The sequence below is a fragment of the Denticeps clupeoides genome, chromosome 11 (genome assembly GCF_900700375.1).
Source record: "Denticeps clupeoides chromosome 11, fDenClu1.1, whole genome shotgun sequence".
NCBI classification, from domain to species: Eukaryota; Metazoa; Chordata; class Actinopteri; order Clupeiformes; family Denticipitidae; genus Denticeps; species Denticeps clupeoides.
This window is the reverse complement of record NC_041717.1, coordinates 22,243,358-22,269,257: the sequence shown is the minus strand read 5'-3', so window position 1 is coordinate 22,269,257 and position 25,900 is coordinate 22,243,358. Positions and strand designations below refer to the sequence as shown.

The 25,900-nt window shown below is 50.6% G+C and overlaps 3 protein-coding genes across 7 annotated transcripts; all 3 read right to left on the bottom strand.

The window, feature by feature from the left end:
- Window positions 1–1,282: 1,282 nt before the first annotated feature.
- rasef (RAS and EF-hand domain containing) lies at window positions 1,283–14,473 on the bottom strand. Of its 3 annotated transcripts, none has more exons than XM_028997188.1 (17): window positions 14,007–14,473; window positions 12,572–12,718; window positions 12,407–12,497; window positions 9,678–9,773; window positions 9,523–9,600; window positions 9,334–9,449; window positions 6,385–6,453; window positions 6,220–6,286; window positions 6,041–6,108; window positions 5,080–5,377; window positions 4,854–4,988; window positions 3,333–3,480; window positions 3,171–3,252; window positions 2,980–3,094; window positions 2,773–2,892; window positions 2,618–2,694; window positions 1,283–2,504 (listed from the first exon to the last, which is right to left on the bottom strand). In XM_028997188.1, the coding sequence occupies exons 1-17, from the start codon at window positions 14,291–14,293 to the stop codon at window positions 2,399–2,401; spliced, it is 2,100 nt and encodes a 699-aa protein (XP_028853021.1). In that variant the 5' UTR covers window positions 14,294–14,473; the 3' UTR covers window positions 1,283–2,398. The 3 variants fall into 3 exon arrangements, with proteins under 3 accessions (XP_028853021.1, XP_028853020.1, XP_028853022.1); XM_028997187.1 differs by having other exon boundaries at window positions 6,041–6,111; window positions 14,007–14,472; XM_028997189.1 differs by having other exon boundaries at window positions 5,125–5,377; window positions 6,041–6,111; window positions 14,007–14,472.
- Window positions 14,474–15,524: 1,051 nt separating this feature from the next.
- Window positions 15,525–17,757, bottom strand: psat1 (phosphoserine aminotransferase 1). Its single transcript, XM_028997222.1, has 9 exons — window positions 17,624–17,757; window positions 17,354–17,414; window positions 17,219–17,288; window positions 16,922–17,127; window positions 16,585–16,757; window positions 16,337–16,506; window positions 16,126–16,254; window positions 15,915–16,052; window positions 15,525–15,827 (listed from the first exon to the last, which is right to left on the bottom strand). The coding sequence occupies exons 1-9, from the start codon at window positions 17,678–17,680 to the stop codon at window positions 15,710–15,712; spliced, it is 1,122 nt and encodes a 373-aa protein (XP_028853055.1). The 5' UTR covers window positions 17,681–17,757; the 3' UTR covers window positions 15,525–15,709.
- Window positions 17,758–18,113: 356 nt separating this feature from the next.
- On the bottom strand, window positions 18,114–21,193 carry kiss1rb (KISS1 receptor b). 3 transcript variants are annotated; one of them, XM_028997231.1, is made up of 6 exons: window positions 20,623–21,193; window positions 20,362–20,486; window positions 20,162–20,297; window positions 19,852–20,090; window positions 19,737–19,775; window positions 18,114–19,658 (listed from the first exon to the last, which is right to left on the bottom strand). In XM_028997231.1, the coding sequence occupies exons 1-6, from the start codon at window positions 20,849–20,851 to the stop codon at window positions 19,419–19,421; spliced, it is 1,008 nt and encodes a 335-aa protein (XP_028853064.1). In that variant the 5' UTR covers window positions 20,852–21,193; the 3' UTR covers window positions 18,114–19,418. The 3 variants fall into 3 exon arrangements, with proteins under 3 accessions (XP_028853064.1, XP_028853063.1, XP_028853062.1); XM_028997230.1 differs by having other exon boundaries at window positions 18,114–19,775; window positions 20,623–20,888; window positions 21,023–21,193; XM_028997229.1 differs by having other exon boundaries at window positions 18,114–19,775.
- Between the last annotated feature and the right edge of the window lie 4,707 nt (window positions 21,194–25,900).

The window sequence follows — 25,900 nt, the reverse complement described above, 5'->3', positions numbered from 1 at the left end:
TCAACAGATAAACGTTTCATCTTTTCACTGTCTTGAGCCGGAAGAGTGGGTGTAGAAAACGGATGGATGGAATGGACCAGCCTGACAAAAGATCAGACCGCAGGTTGAGGTGCCATCTGCCATGGCCAAGCTCCAAGACATTGTGGGACATTGTGGTGAAATGTGAAGAAAAGCCAAGTGTAGAGAATCGCAATGGTTGGTGGGACATCACTGGTCCACACGTTCTTTATTTTTATTCAGCGTAGGACCGTCCGGTTCTCCAGTTAATCCAGGTGTGGTGCATCAGGGACGGGGAGCTGGTGAAAAGTCATTGTGAGACACTGCAGCACAGCACGCGGTGACACGGTGAAGCATGTCCTCTGCGTTTAACCGTCACCCTTGGCGAGCAGTGTGTGGGGACGGTCCATGTCATGGTTGGTTAAATAGCCTGAGCGATCATCACATCATCTCCTCTGTGTCATGGACATTATGTATGTCTCAGGTCCACCACCATCTCCTCCTCACCGGGTCGTTGTAGAGAAAACGGTGTAAACGTGCTTCTGTCTTGCTGTGCCCTGTTGCCACGTTCACGTCCATCAACGTTTTACTAATGAAACCTCTGGCGTTGTAGCAGTATTTAGCATATCTGTAGCTTTGTTTTCCTGTTGCATGAAGGAGCCGCTGCTCGGGTTCGATATAGATTTTTTCTTAATTTACGGTTTTCTTTTTTTGCCGTTCAACGTGTCTACGGGATCTCAGCGTTGTGATCTTTGGTGTGCATGGGTATTGGACGTCCCCTGTTTGATGTTTTTGCCTTGTTTTTGCCATTCAGATGTGACATTTTAACTCTGGGAGAATTGAGAAGAAGAAAAAAAAAAAAAAAAAACGACAGTTCCAGTGCTGCAGCGGTCACAGGAACTCAAAGCCTTATGAAATTTGTAATGTGATTTTTGAATGTTTATATATGTTCGGATAATTTTTTGCATTGTTTTATATGTTAGTACTGCCACAATAACCCCCCCAGTTAAAGAAAACCTATATTCTGAAATATCGGTGTCCTACTTCCTCGCAAGTTCTTCTCCTCAGGCAACATTTACCCACCAGATGCAGGCAGAGACACATTTTATTTTTCATTCCTCACGCGTGGCGGGTGGCTCTCCGAGACTTGGCACCCGGAGACGCCTCCAAGTTGGAGTGTGGGAGCCCTACATCCAGACACGGGGGAGCACGGTGGAAGATCATCGATTATTAACAATATTTTTAACGCAGTAAAAACAGCACACATACGTCAGACAAGATGGAATGTAACAAGACAATCGTATTTACTTATTTTATTATTATGAGTGGCTGGAGTCTGGATCACAGTTACCAGGACAGGGCCTTCAGGACATGGTGGACGTTACACGCAGATTAAACAGCTCGAGGCAGCTACAGACGTGCAGAAACCAAGGCAGCATGGTGAACCAGGCTGGAACAACAGGATGTGGTCCTCTGGGGCGAGGCTGGTAGGTCTTCAGCATACAACCTACTACTCCAGGAGAATATTATTTATTAATAAGGGTGGTAGTAGCCTAGTGAGTAACACACTCGCCTATGAACCAGAAGACCCGGGTTCAAACCCCACTTACTACCATCGTGTCCCTGAGCAAGACACTTAACCCTGAGTGTCTCAAGGGGGGGACTGTCCCTGTAACTACTGACTGTAAGTCTCTCTGGATAAGGGCGTCTGGTAAATGCTGTAAATGTAAATTAAGGTGAGGACATGAGCTGCAACCTTAGAAATCCTCTTACTAGACCTTCTGTATGGAGCTGTGAGACCAGTTCTGACCCCCAGGAACACATCGAATTCTACTCCAGACACACTGGAGAAGAAACCTTTAGTCCGTTGTAAAGAAGTTGCCACAGCAAGAGGGTTAGGGGTGGACCAGAGGACCAGAGGAGATAACAAGGTAAGTAAGGTGCAGGGAGACATGGCGTCTTCGACTAAAATCCTCTCTCCAGCCGCTGAAGCAGAAGACGGGAAAAGAGCAGATGGACAGGACAAGACAAGAAGATGGTGGAAGAATGGGAGTCTAGATGCTAACCTGAGCATTAGGTGCTTATGTGGAACCCACAAGCAGCTCAGAATGGAGAAACATCTGTGAAGTCTCCTCTGATCTCTGTGCTCAGGAACTCATCATGAAATTAATGCAGATCTTCAGCAGATTTCTAAAGTCGCTGACGACAGGAAGAGGTGGGGAAGCTCATAGACAAGGAGAAGACATCATTTCCTGTGTCACTTCTTGGACCAGTCAGGGGTGAAAGGTCACATGGAGGATCCAGCTGCTACATCTTCATCACGCGGCCTGCAAGCTGCAGATAGATCCTCTGGCAGAGCACACGGGGAAGTAAACATCAAGTCCCACGTCCTCCTCGCCGCTCATCCCATGCAGCAGTGGAAGTTGGGGCTCTTCTTACTGCCGTCAGCACCCAGGTTTGTCACACAAGACGACTTCTTTTCCTCGTGGGCGTGTTTGGCCACCTCGCTGTGAAACAAAGCGGGACAATAAACCACCGGTCCTGAAAACGTCCATGTGGCCCAGGAGCTTCTACAAGACCTGTAACCTGCATGACATGTGAGCAGAAGGGAAGGTCTCACCGTGCCAAGTGAAGAACCGCCTCGATCACATTTGAACCATCTTTTGCGCTCGTCTCGCAGAACAGCGAGCTGTAGGTCTGTGAGGACACAGGCAGAGGTCAGAGAGAGGTCACCTGATGAAGATGATGATGGTGTGTGTGTGTGTGTGTGTTTACCATCGCAAGTTTTTCCCCGTAGCTGGTGGGTATGCATGTGATTCCATTCTGAAGTGCCTCCTGACGCAAATCACACTTATTTCCCACAAGCATGATGGGAACATCGTCCTGAGCGATGTCCTGAAGACATTCCCGTGCAGAACAGAACGGTTCACCCCGGATCACAGATTATAAGAAAGGTCAAAGGTTACGGTGGCCTGCTGTTACCTCGATTATGTCCACCCACTCGCGCACGTTGAGGAAACTCTTCTCGCACGTAACGTCATAGAGCAGGAGGACGCCGTCAGCTCGTCTGAAGTAGGACTTCGCGATGCTCCTGAATCTGCCAGGTACAAGGTACCAACACACCAGCTCACATGTCCCCATTATTACATAAACACAAACAGACACACACACACCTCTCCTGTCCGGCTGTGTCCCAGAGCTGCAGGACAGTTGGCTCCCCGTCCACCACAAGCGTCTTCATCTGGAAGTCCACTCCTGTTAACACAGCAAAAATCCACAGCGTGAAAAAAATATGCTGGTGACAAGGACGCCGACGCCTCGTCCCCAACACGCACCCAGTGTGGCTTTGGTGTTGGTGCTGAACTCGTTCTTGCACAGGCGCAGCAGAAAGCTGGACTTGCCCACAGCCGCGTCTCCAGCCAGCACGACTCTGAAGGCCTTATCCGTGGGCTGGGGGTTCAGGTCCAGCTGCTGACTGTCTGGCTGCAGTTAAAACCAGGGAGTCGTTCATTAATGAAGTCTACAGAGATCTCACGTTCTGGTGCACACCTGGTAGAAGACTGGTACACGCCTACTACACATCTGATACATGTCTAGTACACGTCTACTACACATCTGATACATGTCTAGTACACGTCTACTACACATCTGATACATGTCTAGTACACGTCTAGTGCATGTCTGGTACACGTCTGGTACACGTCTAGTGCATGTCTAGTACACGCCTACTACACATCTGATACATGTCTAGTACACGTCTACTACACATCTGATACATGTCTAGTACACGTCTACTACACATCTGATACATGTCTAGTACACGTCTAGTGCATGTCTGGTACACGTCTAGTGCATGTCTAGTACACGCCTACTACACATCTGATACATGTCTAGTACACGTCTACTACACATCTAGTACAGGTCTAGTGCATGTCTGGTACACTTCTAATACAAGTCTGGTACACGTCTACTACACATCTGATACAGGTCTAGTACACGTCTGGTACACTTCTAATACAAGTCTGGTACACGTCTACTACACATCTGATACAGGTCTAGTACAGGTCTAGTGCATGTCTGGTACACTTCTAATACAAGTCTGGTACACGTCTACTACACATCTGATACATGTCTAGTACACGTCTACTACACATCTGATACAGGTCTAGTACACGTCTAGTGCATGTCTGGTACACGTCTGGTACACTTCTAATACAAGTCTGGTACACGTCTACTACACATCTGATACAGGTCTAGTACAGGTCTAGTGCATGTCTGGTACACTTCTAATACAAGTCTGGTACACGTCTACTACACATCTGATACATGTCTAGTACACGTCTACTACACATCTGATACAGGTCTAGTACACGTCTAGTGCATGTCTGGTACACGTCTGGTACACATCTAATACAAGTCTGGTACACGTCTACTACACATCTGATACAGGTCTAGTACAGGTCTAGTGCATGTCTGGTACACTTCTAATACAAGTCTGGTACACGTCTACTACACATCTGATACATGTCTAGTACACGTCTACTACACATCTGATACAGGTCTAGTACACGTCTAGTGCATGTCTGGTACACGTCTGGTACACATCTAATACAAGTCTGGTACACGTCTACTACACATCTGATACAGGTCTAGTACACGTCTAGTGCATGTCTAGTACACGTCTGGTACACTTCTAATACAAGTCTGGTACACGTCTACTACACATCTGATACAGGTCTAGTACACGTCTAGTGCACATCTGATAAGTCTGGTACAGGTCTAGTACTCGTCTGGTACACATCTAGTACACGCCTATTGCACATCTGGTACACGTCTAGTATGGTCCATGCAGGCACCTCGCTGAAGATGGCTGACAGGCACTTCCTCCCCAGTGGGCCACAGTCCTTGCTCTTCTCTGCATCCGGTGGTTTGGACTCCAGAACCGAGTCGCTGTCCAATCCAAAGGCTGCTTCATCCCTCAAATCAGTCGTCTGAGGACGATCAATCACGACAACCGTGTTCAGAAAAGCCCAACACCGTGCGAAGTTTTGCCGTACGTTGTGTGTGTTCTATTCGCTGTACATCCTGAGTGTGTGCATCCGTGTACGTATTGCGTGTTGGTGCCACCTCGGTATCAGACGCGTCTCCTGCCGGACTCTCTGACTGCAGCGTGTGTTGGCTGCCCTCCGGCTCGAAGTCGTAGCCGCGCAGCGTGGAGCGCCCGCTGTCCAGGCAGCTGTCCGCCAGGCTGTCCACCTCACAGCTGCGCCTGCGGACGTGCAGCGGGTCACACAGGGCCAGGGCCAGAGCGTCACAGCTGGGCCGGCGCCGTCCCTCACCGGGGACCAGGTCCTCGTCCAGACACAGGCTGTGGAGGCATCTTACACACACACACACACACACAGTGAATGAAAACACACTGATCACCTGCAGATGACCTCTCACATGACCTGCACACAGTAGCCAGTAGACCATAACAAGTAAACAGAACGAAAATAATGTTCTCTTGCCGTCCTTAGACTTGGAAATCATGGCTTAATGTTGCAAATGTAGAAACCCGCTGATGTGGACGGAATGTTGGAGGTCCCAGGTTCAAACCCCACTTACTACCATCGTGTCCCTGAGCAGGACACTTAACCCTGAGTGTCTCCAGGGGGGGACTGTCCCTGTAACTACTGATTGTAAGTCGCTCTGGATAAGGGCGTCTGGTAAATGCTCTCTGATCCAGGCTCTCCACCGACGTCCCTCAGGGCTGGATGCTTGGTCCTCTTCCATTCTCCCTCTACACTTCCTCTTTTGGTGAGATCATTTCCTCACATGGGTTTTAACTCCTCCCTCTATCACGTTTCCCCGTCTCACAGACCCAGACAAAACCAAACTGCCGTTCCTCCCAGCTGATTGGTCAGGGTCTCCCTGGACAAACCTCCGTCATGGACAACCATTTGTCCCTTCCGTCCCCTGAACCCCATACCATCTGTGCTGTCTTTGGACCACAGTCATTGCACAGGACCAGGCCACCTTGAGAGGGAGGTACCTGACTCACCTGTTGAAGTAAGGAGAGCAGATGCTCTTGTGCCGGGTGATGGTGTCGCCTGGAGAAAGACCTCCGCTCTGCTGTTAAACAGAGAGGGTTTTTTTCACGTGACACAAATCCCGAACCACCACGTTGCTTCTGAGGTGACACCATGTGACAATCACTTCACATGTTCTGGCTGAACTCACCTGTCGACTGGTCTCCAGGGCGCAGCGCAGGCTGTCGTTACTGTCATGCAGCTTCCTGTTGGCTGACCTGCAGGTGGAGGCAGAGACGACTGCTTCATATGGAGCCTCGGACAGGCTGGGACAGTTATGGCTGCTGCAGCTACCAACGAAGTGGTGTGAACTTACTGCAGCATCTCGATTTGTCTCACCAGGTTGCTCCTCTCTTCTGAGAAACAGTGCATGAGAGCTTCATCCCTGCGGACGGCAGAGCACATGAAGATAGTTCCGCCTCGGTTCTCGAACTGTGGTACTTATCCAGAGCACCTTACAGTCAGTAGTTACAGGGACGGTCCCCCCTGGAGACACTCAGGGTTAAGTGTCCTGCTCAGGGACGCGATGGTAGTAAGTGGGGTTTGAACCTGGGTCTTCTGGTTCTTAGGCGAGTGTGTTACCCGCTAGGCTACTATCACCCTAATAAATGATAATAAAATGATGCGATTCCAGTAGCTCTGACCTACAACAGTTACGATCGGTCGCGTTACGCTATGTGCCAGACAGCGGTGCGCTGTGATTGGTTGCCTCACTCGTGCAGGTGGGAGGTGAAGAGTTCAGCTGAGGCCACACCCCTTTACATCACGTCACCTCTGGGGAAACTGGCAGTACCCGAGCGGATGCATGGACAAATATTGACTCGTTTCTCCTGCCGCGACCAGTAATAAACTAAACTAGTCTGTTTTATCATGAAAGAATGCAATTTTGTAGTTGCTCCATGACCAACGAGAAGTTGCACGAGAACTGCCCTCACTACGTTGAGATGGCAACGTGAAGGACACTGCTGCCACGACAGTGACAACACTTCTGTTTTATGTTAATACGTGTTTACTGTGGGTGTGGACCTGCTATGTTTGGAATCGTGGATGTCTGATGGCATCTTGAATGTAGAACAATATCAATATGGACCTTGGTTAAGAAGCTCTTTATGTATTAAAGTGGGTATGTGTCACACTAACGTAATATCTATCATCACCATGAGTAATAATTTATGGAATTAGTTGACAGATATTGTTATTGTCCTGTTTGAAGCTGAGTGTCCACGAGACAAGGCGGCGGGGACATGAAAAGCCCCAGGGGAACTTTAGATTTGAGGACATATGATCTAAACATGCCGATGGTCCCCATTCTCACGTTTATCATCGTTTATCATGAAAATGTGCTCTGCACGGAAGGTCTGATGCAGCTGATGTACGCAGATGTTCGTATGTATTGCAGGGCTGGATATGGTGCTGAAGGTTGTCTGGGGCAGATCAGCGGGTCTGTGTGTGTGTGACTGAGGGGAGGAGCCAAGGCCACCTCGTCACCTCTGGCCAGCATAAGGAAGGTTCCATGGAGGAGTTTGGAGAACTGGTGTAGAGAGGAGCGTTGTTACTCGGCTGAGGCTGTTCTGAGGCTGTTGTGTGTCTTGGACTGTGTACTCCTCTGTTGTAGACCATCTCCCGCTTGTGTGTGTGTGTGCGTGTGTGTGATGCAGCCCTATTTGAGGTGTAACCACTGTAAATAAACGCTCTGTCTTTACACCTTCAGTTGTTTTTGTGTGTCTAAGTCCCAGACGTCCAGTCCCTCTCGTTCGTGTCCACGTTCCCCAGACAGGAATGTGACAGTAAAAATTCACATTAGCTGTGAACAATAGACAGACGGCAGGGATATAAACCAGAAACCAAATAGAACAGGACACAGAGACATTCTACTCTGTACACACACACACACACACACACACACGGCAGCTCAGACAGAGAAGCTCATCCTAAAACAGCCGGTCACAAACTGTTGTGGTTGCCAAGTAACAAGAGAAGGAGATTCTTCAGGTGAGTGACATCACACCAGGATATCCTTCTTAGACAGAGACTGGAGAGTAAACAGAGAGCAGCAGAAAACCGAGACACACACGCACGCACGCACACACACACACACACACACACACATACACACATACATACACAAATATACACACACACACACACACACACATATACACACACACACACACACGTAGACACACAAATATACACACACATATACACACACACACATACATACACACACACATATACACACACAAACATATATACACATACATACACACACACATATACACACACAAACATATATACACATACATACACACACACACACACGTATACACACATACATAGACACACAAATATACACACACACATACACACACACATATACACACATACATAGACACACACACACACACACACACACACATCGTAATATGTGTTAAGTCAATTTGAGTTAATGAATGAATATGGTCTTGACGTTGACTGGCAGGTGAAATTTCGGTGAAGTTTTGCTCTTTGTTGCAGTCAGGAAGGTGAGATGAAGAAAGGAAACTGGTTGGACCAGTCTTGGAACGTGAAGATGTGGAGAAAGATCTGGCTGACAGATCGTTGGTCCTGTCTTAGTTCACTAATGAGTCTCGTCCAGGTCTGAGGACCTCTACATTTCATAAGGTCACTCAAGAGACATCTTGGCATCAACGACAAAGTTCTAAACAATAGCTCCTCACTGAATAACTGGCCATCAGCAGTAAAAAAAAAAACTCCAACTTTGTGTTCAACTCCACAAGACCTCAGAAGATGTCCAGGCAGCAGATCCTGCCAGTGGTGAGGTGGGGGCTCCATGGATCACTATTGTATTTCCAGCACATCCCACAGAGGAGGATGTGGTCTGTCTGCAGATCTGGTGGAGAACGCCGTCTACACCTCAAATATGCTGTGTTCCTCAAACCACCCTTGAACCATCTCTGCAGTGTCTGAGGGCACTTCCATCAGGCCATCGACATGAGAATAGACAATATGCTCCATGGTCCACATGCCCCCTGTAGGAGCTTCTGGTGGACATTTCTCAGCATTGCTACACAGCTCTGTTCTGATACCGTTCTATCAGACCCATGACAATGCTAGATCTTCTCATCATCAATATCTCTCTTTTTAAGGGGGGGGTTGTCCTTCACTGGACTGCTTCTGGTAGGTGCATCTGCTCACATACTTTTCATCTTTCCAAACATGTCCCCTTCTGCACAGGTAAGAAGATAACAAGGTGTTACGGTACCTCTCGCTGTTGATACTCTGGTCTGTCAGGTCACTCTTCAGAGAGTCCAGCTCGCTCTGCAGGAAGGCAACGTTGGTGTGAGACTCCAGCACCTCCTGCTTCAGACGCTGGTTCTCCTGGCGGGGGGAGACGTGACCGTCATCATGCAGGGCAGAGGCGACACGTACGCCGGGGTGAAGATGTATCTACCAGCGTGAGCTCCACGTTCTTCTTCTTCAGCGCCACGGACTCATCCTTCAGCGAGCTGCTTCTGTGGTGCTCCTCCGCCTTCGAGAAGAATTGTGCTCTGGAGCATGGTGTGTGTTCCACATGGGGAAGTGTGTGTTATCTGTGTGTGAACTCACCACCTGCATCTTCAGGATCTTTTGCTGCAGTTCACACACTTGAGTCTCGTAGTGAAGTTTGAGCTCGTCCAGCGCTGCCTCCGACCTCCTGACCCCCTGACCACAACACACCGAGCGAGAGGAGATTAATAATCAACCATTTCATCCCCGGGCGAGAGGGACCTGGAGGGACTGATCATGTGGTGGGAGATTATATTTATAAAATATTTTAGTGACATGTTACATAATTAGATTTACATACGAAGTTTCCTTCTTCCTTCCTGTGTAGTTCAGCAGCAGCTACGTCTCATTAAAACTACAAACCCAGAGTAAACAAAGCAGCTGTTGCCCGGCAACCACCGACACGCTCTTCTGGAATGTTGACTTTCCCAAGATGCACGTCACACCAGCAGCTCCGCCCTCAACCTCACAGCACCAGCATCTCCGCCTTCAACCTCCACCCTCAACCTCACAGCTCCAGCATCTCCGCCCTCAACCTCCACCCTCAACCTCACAGCTCCAGCATCTCCGCCCTCAACCTCCACCCTCAACCTCACAGCACCAGCATCTCCGCCCTCAACCTCACAGCACCAGCATCTCCGCCCTAAACCTCACAGCACCAGCATCTCCGCCCTCAACCTCCACCCTCAACCTCATAGCACCAGCATCTCCGCCCTCAACCTCCACCCTCAACCTCATAGCACCAGCATCTCCGCCCTCAACCTCCACCCTCAACCTCACAGCACCAGCATCTCCGCCCTCAACCTCACAGCACCAGCATCTCCACCCTCAACCTCATAGCACCAGCATCTCCGCCCTCAACCTCACAGCACCAGCACCTCCGCCCTCAACCTCACAGCACCAGCACCTCCGCCCTCAACCTCACAGCACCAGCACCTCCGCCCTCAACCTCACATCACCAGCATCTCCGCCCTCAACCTCATAGCACCAGCATCTCCGCCCTCAACCTCCGCCCTCAACCTCACAGCACCAGCATCTCCGCCCTCAACCTCCACCCTCAACCTCATAGCACCAGCATCTCCGCCCTCAACCTCCACCCTCAACCTCACAGCACCAGCATCTCCGCCCTCAACCTCACAGCACCAGCATCTCCACCCTCAACCTCATAGCACCAGCATCTCCGCCCTCAACCTCACAGCACCAGCACCTCCGCCCTCAACCTCACAGCACCAGCACCTCCGCCCTCAACCTCACAGCACCAGCACCTCCGCCCTCAACCTCACAGCACCAGCATCTCCGCCCTCAACCTCATAGCACCAGCATCTCCGCCCTCAACCTCCGCCCTCAACCTCACAGCACCAGCATCTCCGCCCTCAACCTCACAGCACCAGCATCTCCGCCCTCAACCTCCACCCTCAACCTCATAGCACCAGCATCTCAGCCCTCAACCTCCGCCCTCAACCTCATAGCACCAGCATCTCCGCCCTCAACCTCCACCCTCAACCTCATAGCACCAGCATCTCCGCCCTCAACCTCCACCCTCAACCTCACAGCACCAGCATCTCCGCCCTCAACCTCACTGCACCAGCAGCTCCGCCCTCAACCTCACAGCACCAGCATCTCCGCCATCAACCTCACAGCACCAGCACCTCCACCCTCAACCTCACAGCACCAGCACCTCCACCCTCAACCTCATAGCACCAGCACCTCCACCCTCAACCTCACAGCACCAGCACCTCCGCCCTCAACCTCACAGCACCAGCACCTCCGCCCTCAACCTCACATCACCAGCATCTCCGCCCTCAACCTCATAGCACCAGCATCTCCGCCCTCAACCTCCGCCCTCAACCTCACAGCACCAGCATCTCCGCCCTCAACCTCACAGCACCAGCATCTCCGCCCTCAACCTCCACCCTCAACCTCATAGCACCAGCATCTCAGCCCTCAACCTCCGCCCTCAACCTCATAGCACCAGCATCTCCGCCCTCAACCTCCACCCTCAACCTCATAGCAACAGCATCTCCGCCCTCAACCTCACAGCACCAGCATCTCCGCCCTCAACCTCACAGCACCAGCAGCTCCGCCCTCAACCTCACAGCACCAGCATCTCCGCCATCAACCTCACAGCACCAGTACCTCCACCCTCAACCTCACAGCACCAGCACCTCCACCCTCAACCTCATAGCACCAGCACCTCCACCCTCAACCTCACAGCACCAGCACCTCCGCCCTCAACCTCATAGCACCAGCACCTCCACCCTCAACCTCACAGCACCAGCATCTCCGCCCTCAACCTCACAGCACCAGTACCTCCACCCTCAACCTCACAGCACAAGCACCTCCACCCTCAACCTCATAGCACCAGCACCTCCACCCTCAACCTCACAGCACCAGCATCTCCGCCCTCAACCTCACAGCACCAGCACCTCCACCCTCAACCTCACAGCACCTCCGCCCTCAACCTCAAGACACCAGCACCTCCGCCCTCCACCTCCTCCCTCAACCTCACAGCACCAGCATCTCCGCCCTCAACCTCCGCCCTCAACCTCACAGCACCAGCATCTCCGCCCTCAACCTCCACCCTCAACCTCATAGCACCAGCATCTCCGCCCTCAACCTCCGCCCTCAACCTCATAGCACCAGCACCTCCTCCAACCTGCATTTTGACTACGAACGGTCAGGTATCATGTTATACGTGGCTGTACTCAGTAAAGCAAACAGTCGCTTATGTAACTGATAAGCAGCAGCAGCAGCAGAAACGGTTTCCCACAAGGCCGTGGGGCGTGCACCTCTGCCCGCGTGCTGCGTTCTGCGGCCTGGATCCGATGGTCCATCTCCTCCTCCATTTCACTCAGCTGCATGGCCGCCTGGTCCTGAGCCCTGACAGGAGAACCACACGTCAGTTACCGTCGGTTGGTGAAGAACAGAAACGTTCCCCGCGACGCCGCGCGCACCTCTTCACGGCCAGAGCCAGGTGCTCCATCTCCGTGTTCTGCAGCCTGATCTCCCTGGTGAAGTTCAGGAGCACCCTCTCAAACTGGGGCACCATGCGGGCGTCTGTCATGCTGACGTTCTGGTACAGGGTTGCCACCTGCTCCATCCTGAAAGAGCAGAAATGACCTCATGGAGTTACATCATCCTCAGGAGCTACCTCAGGAGCTGTGGAGGAGCATCCAAAATAACATTCCGAAATCACAAGTTTCTTACATGATAAAGGCACCATTTTCTTTTTCATAAAAGCCCCTTTCAGATGTGATGGTTTTGTAAATATTGTTAGACATGGAAAATCTGTTTAGCAGAACAATATTATGTATTATGCATCTAAAAAAAATGATTCTCCTCTTTAATAAACCATGAACAGCAAGATCACACCACGAGGAAGTGCTGGAATAGAACATCGCAGATCAAAGAAGATGTCCTGGTCACTTCACGTAATCACTGGAACATCCAAACGGATCATGGCAGGTGATTTCAGCAGCTCCAGCAGCTCCATGGTGAACATCTCTCACAGTTGAGGAGCCTAGATGAGCTGAGAGTGGAGCTCCTGAAATTCATCCCCAAGACCAGGTCTCATTCAGAGTAGAGATCAGTTTCAGGAGAAGAGTCACAGTCTCTACTGTCACTGATCTTCAGCAATGTCCTAAAAACACAATAAATGTCTTCTTAACCTGAAATCTCTTCATATTTGGAAGAATTGGAGGAGGAGCAGGATAGATGTTCCTCATGGGATGAACTATAGGGCCGAATTGACCCGAATTGTCCTGCGCTGTGTGCGGTTGTTGGTTCGAATCGTGGGGCGATGTCCCACAGGGCTGTGACTGTCCTGGAGGCGAGAGACGCTGGGCCCTGATGAACCATGCAAATGGATGTTCACCAGCGTGGAGAACCAGCCCTGAGGTTCATCAGACTCATCATGAGACTCATCAGAGTGGTAAACACACACACACACACGCATCAGCCATAACATTGTGTCTGGTACTGAGGAGGTCCCACCAAAACAACCACTAGACCTCTGAAGGCACCTGCCCTGTGAAGTGGTGCCTCCATGAATCAGATGCTTGGCCGGACTGAGATCTGGAGAATTTTTTGGACGCTTCTTCATCCACTTTCGCTGTTCGGAAGGATGGAGGGGTGGACTTGGTCACCACCAACATCCAAGTGCTTTTGGCACCGGACACAGACACCATGCTGGCAGGTCCTGACCACTCTAGACCAGGTTTGGAGATCCTATGACCCGGACATCCAGACAATTTCACACCCAGTTAAGGTTTCTAAATCCCAGCCTGAAACTGAAACCATCTCCTGCTGGCAATCTGAAGATGTTCTACAAAAGATGGAGTCCTGGTCCTAGTTATATCTGGAAGAATCCGTGCAGAAATGTTGGCGTACCTGGGAATGAACTTGGCCTGCTCCCCCAGCCTGCTCTGGAACTCCTCCCAGGCCAGCGAGAAGTTCTCCTGGCTGGGCAGGTCGGTGGAGACCCGCTGGAAGCCGCGCAGGAACTCCTCCAGCGACACCGTCCCGTCGCGGTCCGCGTCCAGCCTGGAGAAAATGTCCTCGACCTCGGTCTGCTGGATGCGCAGCTCCCTGCACATGAGCAGGAACTCGTCCTTCTCGATCCGTCCGGACCGGTCCGCGTCGCAGGCGCGGAACAGCGACAGCAGGCGCGTCTCCATCGCGACTCTGGTCAGAGGGACAGCTGTCCTAAAAGTGGCAGCGGGGAGCCCGCAGCCTCCATTTATACCTTCCACGGGTTCTGCCTCCACCTGCGGAGCGAGAGGAACTGCTGACGCGTCTCCCCACCCAGCTGGTCCCCGCCCGGTCCCGTCCTGTCCCGTCCCGACCCGGACCAGAAGACCATTCACAACGGAACCAACCACTGAATATCCACCAAATACGAGATGAGAGCAAAATACAAACTGTACAGTTTAACAGAAATTAAAACTGCGCCACCTGGTGGCCATTGCACTTTACTTTACTTTTTAATTTACTTTACATGTTAATTTACTTTTTTACTTAAATTTACCTCTATCTATAGATTTTACATATAAAATCTATAGATTTTACAAAACTTTACGACGGTAGTAGCCTAGTGGGGTAAACCCCACTTACTACCATTGTGTCCTTGAGCAAGACACTTAACCCTGAGTGTCTCCAGGGGGGGACTGTCCCTGTAACTACTGACTATGAACCAGAAGGTCCAGGTTCAAACCCCACTTACAACCATTGTGTCCCTGAGCAGGACACTTAACCCTTAGTGTCTCCAGGGGGGGACTGTCCCTGTAACTACTGACTATGAACCAGAAGACCCAGGTTCAAATCCCCACTTACTACCATGGTGTCCCTGAGCAGTACACTTAACCCTGAGTGTCTCCAGGGGGGGACTGTCCCTGTAACTACTGACTATGAACCAGAAGACCCAGGTTCAAACCCCACTTACTACCATGGTGTCCCTGAGCAGTACACTTAACCCTGAGTGTCTCCAGGGGGGGACTGTCCCTGTAACTACTGATTGTATAAGGGCATCTGGTAAATACTGTAATGTAAATGTAAAAGCCCTGATAAGGCCGAACTTGTCAGAAAGTGCTGGACCATTATTTTTTTTAATATTTTTATTTAGTGTGTGTGTGTGTGTGTGTATGTGTGTATTTGTGTGTGTGTGTGTGTGTTAGATTCGTCTGAAATACTTTTTGAACAAGTGGGTTTTCAGCTGCTTCTTAAAGGTGGTGGTCGTCGCGGCTAGTCGAATGGAGCAGGACAAGTTGTCCCACCAGCCTGGGGACAACGAAGGAGAGCAGAGTCGACTGGGGCCGGAGACCCCGTGAAGAGGGACACTTCCTGTTTTTACAGCACGATTGTAAATCACCGTATTAAACGTGTATAAAAGGCCGGAACCACAAAACACAGTTAAAATGTTCATGAATGCTATTTTATTGCTGCGTCAACCTGCACTACAGCGGGCGCAACAGAGACAGCTGCTGCAACGCCGCAGCGGCGGCCGCTGAGACTAGTTTCGCGCGTTAAGGCACGTTCGTTAGCTCCGTTAGAGAGAGGCGGGTTCCCGGTGCCGCCCGCCCGGGCGTGGCCCGCGGTCACACGCCGCCCGCCGGCTGGTGCTCCTTCAGGAAGCGCTCCATGTAGCGGGCGAGGGCCCGGGCGTCCTCCACGGTCACGGCGTTGTAGAGGGACGCTCGGACGCCGCCCACCGACCTGAGGCGGGGAGGCAGGGGAGTCAGGGGAGAACATCGCAGAACATCGCAGAGGGACCACGGGTTCTACTACAGCACCAACTGATACCTGTGGCCCTTCAGGGACATCATGCCCAACTTAGAAGCTCCATCCAGGAAGCGCTTCTCCAGAACCTTGTCCCCGTCCCTCCGGCCGACGCGAAACGGGACGTTCATGCGGCTGCGGCAGGGCGGCTCCACAGGGCACCTGAGGGTGCAGGTGGCACCATGATGAGTTAGTGTTGGTGTTCCTGCCAAAGCTCAACCTTGGTGCCACTTACGAGTAGAATCCGTTGGACGCGTTGATGATGTCGTAGATCATGGAGGACTTCTCCAGGTTGAGCTGTTCCATGACCTTGATGCCACCTTCGGTCTTGATCCACTCCAGTACCAGGCCCATGATGTAGATGCTGCATGAGGAGAACATTCTGGGCCGGTCAGCCATGGCTTCTGAGCTTCTCCAGCTTTCTGATGGCCATTTCTGGCTCCTACCTGAAGCAGGGTGGGGTGTTGTAGAGCGAGTTGTTCCCAGCCTGCACCTGGTAGTCCAGGATGACGGGACACTCTCTCAGGGCATTTCCCAACAGGTCCTCTCTCACGATCACCACGGTAACACCAGCACAGCCAACGTTCTTCTGCGCACCCGCAAAGATCAGCCCGAACTGCCAAGAGAACAAGACGGGATGGAACACAGACCTTCAGACCTTCGTTCACGTGATGTTAATCAAGCCAACGCTCACCTTGGACACATCGACTGGCCGAGACAGGAAGTTGGAGGACATGTCGCTGACCAGAACCACGTCCTTGGTGTCAGGGGTGAAGTTGAACTCCACGCCGTGGACCGTTTCATTGCAGCAGTAGTAGACATAGGAGGCGGAGGGGCTCAGCGTCCAGCTGCTGGGGTCTGGAACCTCTGTAGATATCACAGGACCGACCTGAGCACCACCATCACACAACTTCTCTTTTATAAAAAGGGGCGGAGCCTGTGGCCACTCTGGACCTCCTGCAGTCAGGAAGACGCACACACACATTCACACACACACATTCGGTGAAAGGCAGAATGGACGAGGGTCCTACTGGTGTACGAGTCCAGTCTGGGGTGGATGACGTTCACGTTGCCGTATTTCTCCGCCTCCTTGGCGGCCTTGGCCGACCACGTCCCCGTGACGATGTAGTCCGCGCTCCGGCCGGGCTTCAGGCCGATGAGGTTCATGGGGACGGCGCTGAACTGGCCGGAGCCTCCGCCCTGCAGGAACATGACCCTGTAGCCGTCCGGGACGTGCCTGCGCCCGCGCGGGCGTGGGAGGGAGGGAGGGAGGGAGAGAGTGAGCGGAGGCGTTACCCCGGAGACGACAGACCTGGGCGTGGACTCACAGCAGCTCGCGCAGCAGCGTCTCCGCGCCGTGCAGGATCTTGGTGAAGTCGGCGGACCTGTGGCTCATTTCTGCAAGACAACACGGCGTTAAACGGCGGCCTGCTGGGGAAATGCTGCCCCCTGCCGGAACCCACCCAGAACGCTGATCCCGATCCCGCTGTAGTCCAGCAGCTCCTCCTGCGCCCGCAGCAGAACCTGGGCAGAAGGCAGAAGGTCGGGCTGAAGCTCCTGCACATGCGCACACCTTCCATCACGCTGTACCGCCAACAAAAGCCTGAGAGTGATGAAGCGCGGCTGACGCAACTCCTCCTCATCCTCACCCTCATCCTCACCATCACCATCATCATCATCATGCACTTTTTCTCCACTTCACGCGTAGTTTGAGTAAAGCGACCTCGACTCACCGCGTGTGGGAGTTTGGCGGGTCCCGCCCCGAAGTTGATGGCGCGTTTCTGCTCCATGTTGGACCCGAACCTCCTGCGTTCACCCCCGGAGCGGCCGGCAGAAGTCCCGCCTCCTCGCCGGCTGCCGATTGGACGGCGTGGCCGTCGCTGCGTCTGATTGGATGCGCCGCCCGCGTCACTGCTGACGTCACGTTGGCGATTATCTCATATTCCATATTACAGTGAATTTACTCACAGAAAACGAGTAAATGGCGAGTAAAAGTCAGTTTTATGGATGGATGTTGAGTTTAGGGACAGTGGCCCCGTAATCAGAACGTTGCCGGTTCTAATCCCGCTCCGCCAGGTTGCCACTGAGGTCCCCTTGATGAAGGTCCCGTCCCCACACGCTGCTCCCCGGGCGCCTGTCATGGTGCCCACGGCTCACCAAGGGTGATGGTTAAATGCAGAAGACACATTTCACTGTGTGCACCGTGTGCTGTGCTGTAGTGTATCAATCACTTCACTTTCACTTCACTAATTATCCCTGAACAGACTCTGGGACGGCAGCAAGTGGAAAAGAAGAAGATGTGTCACATGACCACAATGGACAGCAATCAGAGTCGGGAGACGACAAGACAACAGTTGTGGATATGAAGATTATTTGGGGAGTGGCGGCCTGGTGGGTCCCCTTGATGAAGGTCCCAACCCCACACACTGCTCCCCGGGCGGTGATGGTTCAATACAGAGATGATGCATCACAATGAAGAAGAAAGAAAAAGAAGAAAAGGAGATCTGAACTCGAACCCGCGTCTGAACTGGATTTAACTGTAATACAGTGACACCTGCTGGATCAGTGCAGGGTGAATGTGAGTTTGTGTGAGTGTGTGTGTGCCCTGCAGAGGCAGAAAACAAATGAATGTCTTCCCTTCTGCAGCTGTTACAAAAATGTCCCCGCACCATTCTTTAATCAAGTCCAGTCCCCCTGGGGACACTCAGGGTTCAGTGTCTTGCTCAGAGACCCGATGGTAGAAAGTGGTGCTTGAACCTGGAACTTTGAGCTCTTCTGGTTCGCTGACATGAGCACTGGGGTACTCCATCAGAGCTTATTAAATTATTATGATTTGTTTTGCTTTTATTTCGGTCTTGTTGGTCCCCTAATTCTGTATCTGAAGTCTCTTTCCGAAATTCAGCCTCGGTACAGAATTACAGCCACAGGCCTAGAGCCGTCCCAAATAAATTATTTTAACAATTAATCTAGCAATCATTCTGTTAGGAAATTTATGTTTTTTCATTTGGATATCTGAATTAGTCAATTAATGTTTAGCATCTAACGATTAGTTGGTTGGTTTGGTTTGGTTTGATTGGATTCCCGTTAATTGACCAATTTACCACAATGTTTGGCGCCGACAGGAAGTCGTGGAACTTTTGCCCTCTGATTTGCGCGATTCAGAAAACGCAGAATTGTGTATAATTGCAGCCCACGACACGTTTTTTGGATTCCAGGTCTCCACAATGTTAACTTATTTGATAAGTTTTTTCATGCTGAGGTCAAACGTGAAGAACAGGAAAATGTGAAATATTGTGAAATTCACATATTATGTACATGAAAATGGTTTTTACGAAGCAAACAGTAAAGGACTACTGTAAGAACTTTGTTGAACAGTGATTAAATGTGATTTGTCATATCGGAGGTAATTTTAGTTTTTAGGTGAATAAATATGTTTATAACAGAAAATTTAACGGAATTTAGGAAAAAACCAAACGGATTTAAAGGGACAAATTCCAGATGCTCTCTGAACGAGACAGGGACAGTCTGTCATTGAACAGATGAAAGAAAGTTCATCTCGGTGTCGGGAGTCGTGGGGATCGTCCTCGTGTCCCTGGGCCGCCGCTTGAACACAGCGGGGAAGGCGCTTCTGAAGGCCTTTCTAAAGTTCGCCCCCATGAAGGCGTAGATTAGCGGGTTGATGGACGAGTTGGAGTAGGACATGCAGTGGGCCCAGATCTTCAGCTTGTAGAGGGTGTAGCTGCGGAGTGGTGCCGCCGGGTGGAAGGCCTGCAGCACGATGAGAATGTGAATGGGACCCCAGCACACGGTGAACAGCAGCACCATCACTAAAACCATCCGAGATACCTTCACCCTCACGGCCTCGGACCGCTCAGCATGGACGTGCTACAAGAACAAACACATAGTGTCACCGGAAGAATGTGTACTACCATGATGAAGGTCGTGAAGGTCAGGCTGGTACCTGGTGGACGCTGTCCATGGGCTCCACAGAGGCTCTGCTCATGTGCTTGAGCATGAAGGTGTAGCAGAAGCAGATGGTGAGCAGGGGCAGCAGGTAGACGGCCATGAAGGAGTAGAGGATGAAGGCCCTCTGGTGGCCAGCGGAGGGGAAGACCTCGGCGCAGTACGTCCGGGGACCGTACCAGAACCCTGACTCCAAGCGCTGATACGCGGCCACCGGGACCGAGAGCAGCAGAGAACCTGACCCCACAGCAGACAACGATCAGACATTCGCCGAAGCTGGTCCACGCAGGGGACACTGGGGACTTCACCTGCCCATATGGACGCGCAGATGGCGGCGGCCAGGCCGGGAGTTCGGAGGTGAAGGGACTGCAGCGGGCGCACCGTCACGTAGAAGCGGTCCACGCTCATCGCAGACAGGGTGATGCACGTCGCCTGGGCCGTGACCTGCAAGGAGCCCACGCTGATGACAAAGCAAACGTCAAGAAGACCACCATGATCTGCTGCTGACCTGCTGGACATAGCTAACCAGTCGGCACATGAAGTCACCAAACACCCAGCTGGGCAGGGGGTAGAGGGTGGCAGTGAAGGGGACACAGCAGACCAGGAAGAGGATGTCTGTTGTGGCCAGATTCACTAGGAGGTCATGAGAAACATCATAAACAACCTAAAAAAACATGTTTGTCATGTTTTCATGCTGTTAAATGGTCAGTGATCTTCACTGTAAAGTTCTTCTACTCTGCTGGTGCCCTGGTCTTTTAGAAGTCCATACCGATGTAGAGATTGGTGACCGTCTTCATCTGCTGCTGCCTGGTCACCACATAGATGACCAGTGAGTTCCCCACCAGCCCCGCCAGCATGATCAGTGTGAAGAACAGAGGAACCAGCCACGCGTCCACCAGCAGCGGGGGGCTCTGGACTCCTGGTCCGTGTGACCCAGAACACCCCGCGTCCTCAGGGTCCGGACTGCAGGGCAGCCCTGCGGTTCTGTTCTCAGTCATGGAGCCAACTCAGCATCTCCATTCACCCGGAGAACATCTGGACCACAAACAACCCACAGCACACGGCTCCACAGAAACATCAAAGCAAAGAATTCCTCTCATTTAATTACTATTAAATTACCATTACATTTAAATTAATCTGTTGCCAGAAAGAGCCCAAATAAACCGTACCAAACCTGGTCACATCCATCCTCATCCGGAGGTGCAGCACTTCTGCACACACTCACGGTCTGGGGTGAGGAAGGGAGGTGGACATCGACATCAAAACGCCATTTCATCTCTTAAATGTCACCGCGGGGGCTGGGTGAACACCGACATGAAAGTACATGAAAACGGATGAAATCTGTCAACCCGTCCTGCTTGCTCAACTATCTTAAAAAGCCCATCTATCCTGATCCATACAAATGTGGCGTGACGCTCTGCATCTGCAGGCCCGATGGTCTGGACCTCCTGCCACATGCGCCGCGTGTCCTGTGAAGACGTGACAGGTTGGCTCTGGCTGTCTTTGGACTGGTTTGGAACCAGGGTTTGTGGTTTGGACAGGTGATGACGGTCTTGGGGACGCAGCGTAGTTCACATTTGTAAAAAGTGGCATTGCCTTTATTTTCAGACTAACAGCAAATATCACAACCGTGTTAGTGAAATGGAGGGAATGTCAGGAATCCAAAAAGTATAAAACAATAATAATAATAATAATAATGTGTGATCCAAGTAGGGCGGGTGGGAGTCCAGAGGTAGAGAGAATTTCACCAGTAAACGATTAAACTAAATTATAATTATCTAAATTGCTCACTTTGTGAACAAAATTATAACTGAATGGCATGACCGCTTCATAACACGTTACAGCAATGAGCGGGAGAGATTAAACTACTTCCTGTTTCCTACACCAGATAACAGCGGTTCCGGGAAGTTCACTTTCCCCTCCAGTCCGCTAGGGGGCAGTGTTTTGACCGTATTGGAAAGCTCATTGGTCGACTCTTTCGTTGTAATGGTGCCATATAAATACATTTGGAACCAATGGAGGAGGTACAGCATCACTCAGAGACCAACTATCTCCTGTCGAGGACAAAGTCACATCTCGAACCATGGCTCAGGTAACCAAGACTGAGGTGACGTGAGCAAACGGAGAGTCAATAAGAATGTCAGGCACGCTGTGGGGCATTAAGAATAGCGTCAATGGTCCTAAATGAAAGACGTGGATTGTGACAGTTGGACAGAGTAACGTCACAGAGTCCTTTACCATCAGAAATGACACGTACTGTTCCACCCGAGGTGTGGCATGCACAAGCATGCACTGTTAAGTACTGGCAGGCTCTGGTGTTTCCATACTGCCCGAGCACGTACAGCACGAACGTCTGGCTCAGGTAAGTTCAGCAGAGTTCAAGTTCCAAAGAAGACACGACCTGAAGTGGAGCCGCTCCCCCACGCCAGTTTCTTTTTAAGTGAAGTGATTGTCACATGTGATACACAGCAGCACAGCACACGGTGCACACAGTGAAATTTGTCCTCTGCATTTAACCATCACCCTTGGTGAGCAGTGGGCGGCCATGACAGGCGCCCGGGGAGCAGTGTGTGGGGACGGTGCTGTGCTCAGTGGCACCTTGGCGGGTCGGGATTCGAACCGGCAACCTTCTGATTACGGGGCCGCTTCCGTAATCGCTAGGCCACCGCTGCCCCACTGTTTCCACAGTGCACATGGAACCACGGAGGAAGCCGATGCGCCTGGTTGTGTCTCCCCGCACGTATGTCGATTTGAGATCGTTGACAGTCGTCCCTCAACACTGGCTGAGGACATAGCTGCATCCCGCGCCAGCCGCTGTTCCTGGAAAGATTCTAGAATTCTTTAAATTCTTTCTTAAAATAATCTCGGAAATGATACTTTGCTTCTTCATGAAATGCATGTGGAATTTCGAATGTAAGATGGGAAATTCTAGGTCCATGGCATTTTGTGCTTTTGTCTTTCGTGAAGGTCCCCCGCTTGTATCTTTGTCAAGCTGCGGAGGTCCCCCAAACAAGCGGTGTCAAAAGGCAGCAAATGGCTTGAGGTGTCATGACGAGAAGGCCTGGTCAGGGACCACCGTCTTCCTGTCTGCACAGTCATCGTGAGGACAGTCCCGACTGGTCTGTGGCAACTCTTTTGGGACGCCAGTACGGAGTATAAGAGACTTTTCTCGGAAGCTGGGGGGTTCTTCTTCCTCGCCCTGTGTCTCGAGGGCCAAGCTGTACTCATCTACTGGCGTTAATACATTACAAGCTGTTCGTTCTTGTAACCTCGACTGTGCCATCATGCCTCTTTATGTCCAGGGAACATCGGATGATGGCAGAGCGACACGCCCATCTCCATGAAATAGATAATTACGTCTTCACCAGCATGTCCCGCGAGTGCAGGAGAGATGCGGGGACAACAGGAAGCGCTTTCAATCGGGCACCAACCCAAACAAATTTAAAGGGAAATGTTCCTGAAAGTTTCAAGAAAAATGGTTGTAATTGGTGAGTTTGGCATAAAATTGGTAGAATTCTTTGGTTATTCTTTTTTGATGTGCATGATGGAAGAACATATTCGTTCACTCGGGAACGTGATTGAAGAAGTACCTGTAGCACTAAAGCGTGAACTCCTGGCGTACCAGAAGCAGTAAAGACAGGAAAAGCCTAAAGACAAAGAAGAACCAGGGACCGCACAGTGAGTCCCGATTCTCTTCAAGGGACAAGTTGACATGGACTCGTACTCGCTCACACGGAGCACCCACCCAACAGCATCATCTAGTAGGGGTGTAACAATATATCGCAGTACAATATTTTGCGATGCTAAAATGTTACGATGCGTATCGTAGAGTGTTGGCGATGCGTTTACGATACGACGTCAGTTTAATCCTATTGGTTGAGCTGCACACGTGACCTACGCTGCAACAGTCATCGCAGCCGCAGAAACTGCTTGAACATTAGTAGGGCGACACGAGTTCGCCTGAGAGTGAAATTGAAGATGCCCCGGGCGTCTTCTTATAAGTCCATCGTCTGGTAGTAGCCTAGCGGGTAACACACTCGCCTATGAACCAGAAGGCCCAGGTTCAAATCCCACTTACTACCATCGTGTCCCTGAGCAGGACACTTAACCCTGAGTGTCTCCAGGGGGGGACTGTCCCTGTAACTACTGATTGTAAGTCGCTCTGGATAAATGCCGTAAATGTAAAAATGTAAATGTTTTACAGTCACGCGACAGGACGACGGTAAAAAAAATTACAGACAAAACACAAACTGTTTGTTAACACCGTAAAACAAGGATGCGTCAAACACTTCGAATATGATGTGCCATTTAAAAAAGAGGTAGTTCCAGCGCTGTACCGTGAAGCGAGGTGGTACTGGCCTAGTGGGTACCAGAAGGCCCAGGTTCAAATCCCACTTACTACCATCGTGTCCCTGAGCAGGACACTGAACCCTGAGTGTCTCCAGGGGGGGACTGTCCCTGTAACTACTGACTGTAAGTCTCTCTGGATAAGGGCGTCTGGTAAACGCTGTAAATGTAAATGTAAATGTAAGCTAAGGTGGTCGACGGTGTGAAAAAAGCAGAGAATGTGGCAATTACAACTGACGGGTCAGAGCTATATTACAATCACGGCGCATGTTATTACCACGGAGTGGGAAATGAAAGGTTTCGTGCTTCAGTTTTAAAAGTGGCTGTACAAGAGTGGGAGCTTGACGGGGCTCCTCGTGGTACTGCAGTTGTTACTGACAACGCACGCAACATGGAGGTGGCAGTGAGAGAAGCCGGGCTGTCACCGCATATTAAGTGTTTAAATGTGCCTGGCGTCAGTCGATTGCTCGGTCGCGTAAGGAAAGTCGTAGCTTTCTTTCACCGCAGTGCCACAGCCACAGCTGTGCTCACGGAAAAGCAGAAGATGCTTGAGATCGCATTTTTACTGCTTCAAGAAGTTCTGTCTGAGGTATCTTTAATTTTAAGTTCATGTTAAATTTAAAAAAAAATTCCGTGACAGAAAGAGATATTCAGTTGTTATTTTGAATACCTTGAAATGTGAATACCTTGAAATGTGTATAAAATTTTTGAAATTTGTTAATGTTTTTGAAATAAATCTGTTATTTAAATTGCAGTTTCATTTTTCACTTTTGTTCAAAATATCGTGATCCATATCGTCTGGTGAACCCAGTATCGAGATACGTACCGTATCGTGACCTGGGCATATCGTTACACCCCTATCATCTAGCAATTATCAAGTTCAATGACCTAGTACGGCGTCACACATTTGCCCGCTCCGACAGAAGCTTCTCCCAACGGCCCAGGAACAGTCTGGCGAAGACCAATGTCTGTACATGTGTGAGGAATATACAGTCCCTGACAAAAGTCTGGTTGCTTATCTATTTTGTAGAAACACCTGCTATTAACCTGACTTTTAATGAATCAAATGGTGTTAGAAACAGCTGATATGAAAAGCTAAAACGCTACCAAATGATGTTTAATGCATTGAAATGAATCAGTTTCACTGAAAAAATATTTATCATTTAATCAAGACAGAAAGGGCAAATTTTGTCGCCTATACAGAAATTGAACAAATTTACTGCAAATACAAAAATATGTCAGCAAAATACGTAGTTGTGCTGTGAGGTCCAAATGTAATATCTTGTATGACTTCCATGATCTTGAAGGACTGCATCCATGCGGTTTGGAAAGGATTCATACAATTTATTGATGAAGTCATCAGGAACAGCAAAGAAAGCAGTCTTGCAGGCCTCCCAGAGTTCATCCATATTCTTTGGTTTCGTCTTCCACGCTTCCTCTTTCATCCTACCCCACACATGCTCATTGATGTTCACGTCTAGTGACTGGGTTGACCAATCCTGGAACATCTTGATCTTCTTCGCCTCGAGGAACTCTGAAGTGGAGATGGAAGAATGTGATGGAGCACCATCCTGCTGCAGAATTTGGCCTCTTTTATGGTTGGGAATATAAAAGGTAGCTCACATTTCTTGGTATTTCAGACAATTGATGTTGCCTTTCACCCTGCAGATCTCTATAAGTAATAAAGGAATATTTTGTGT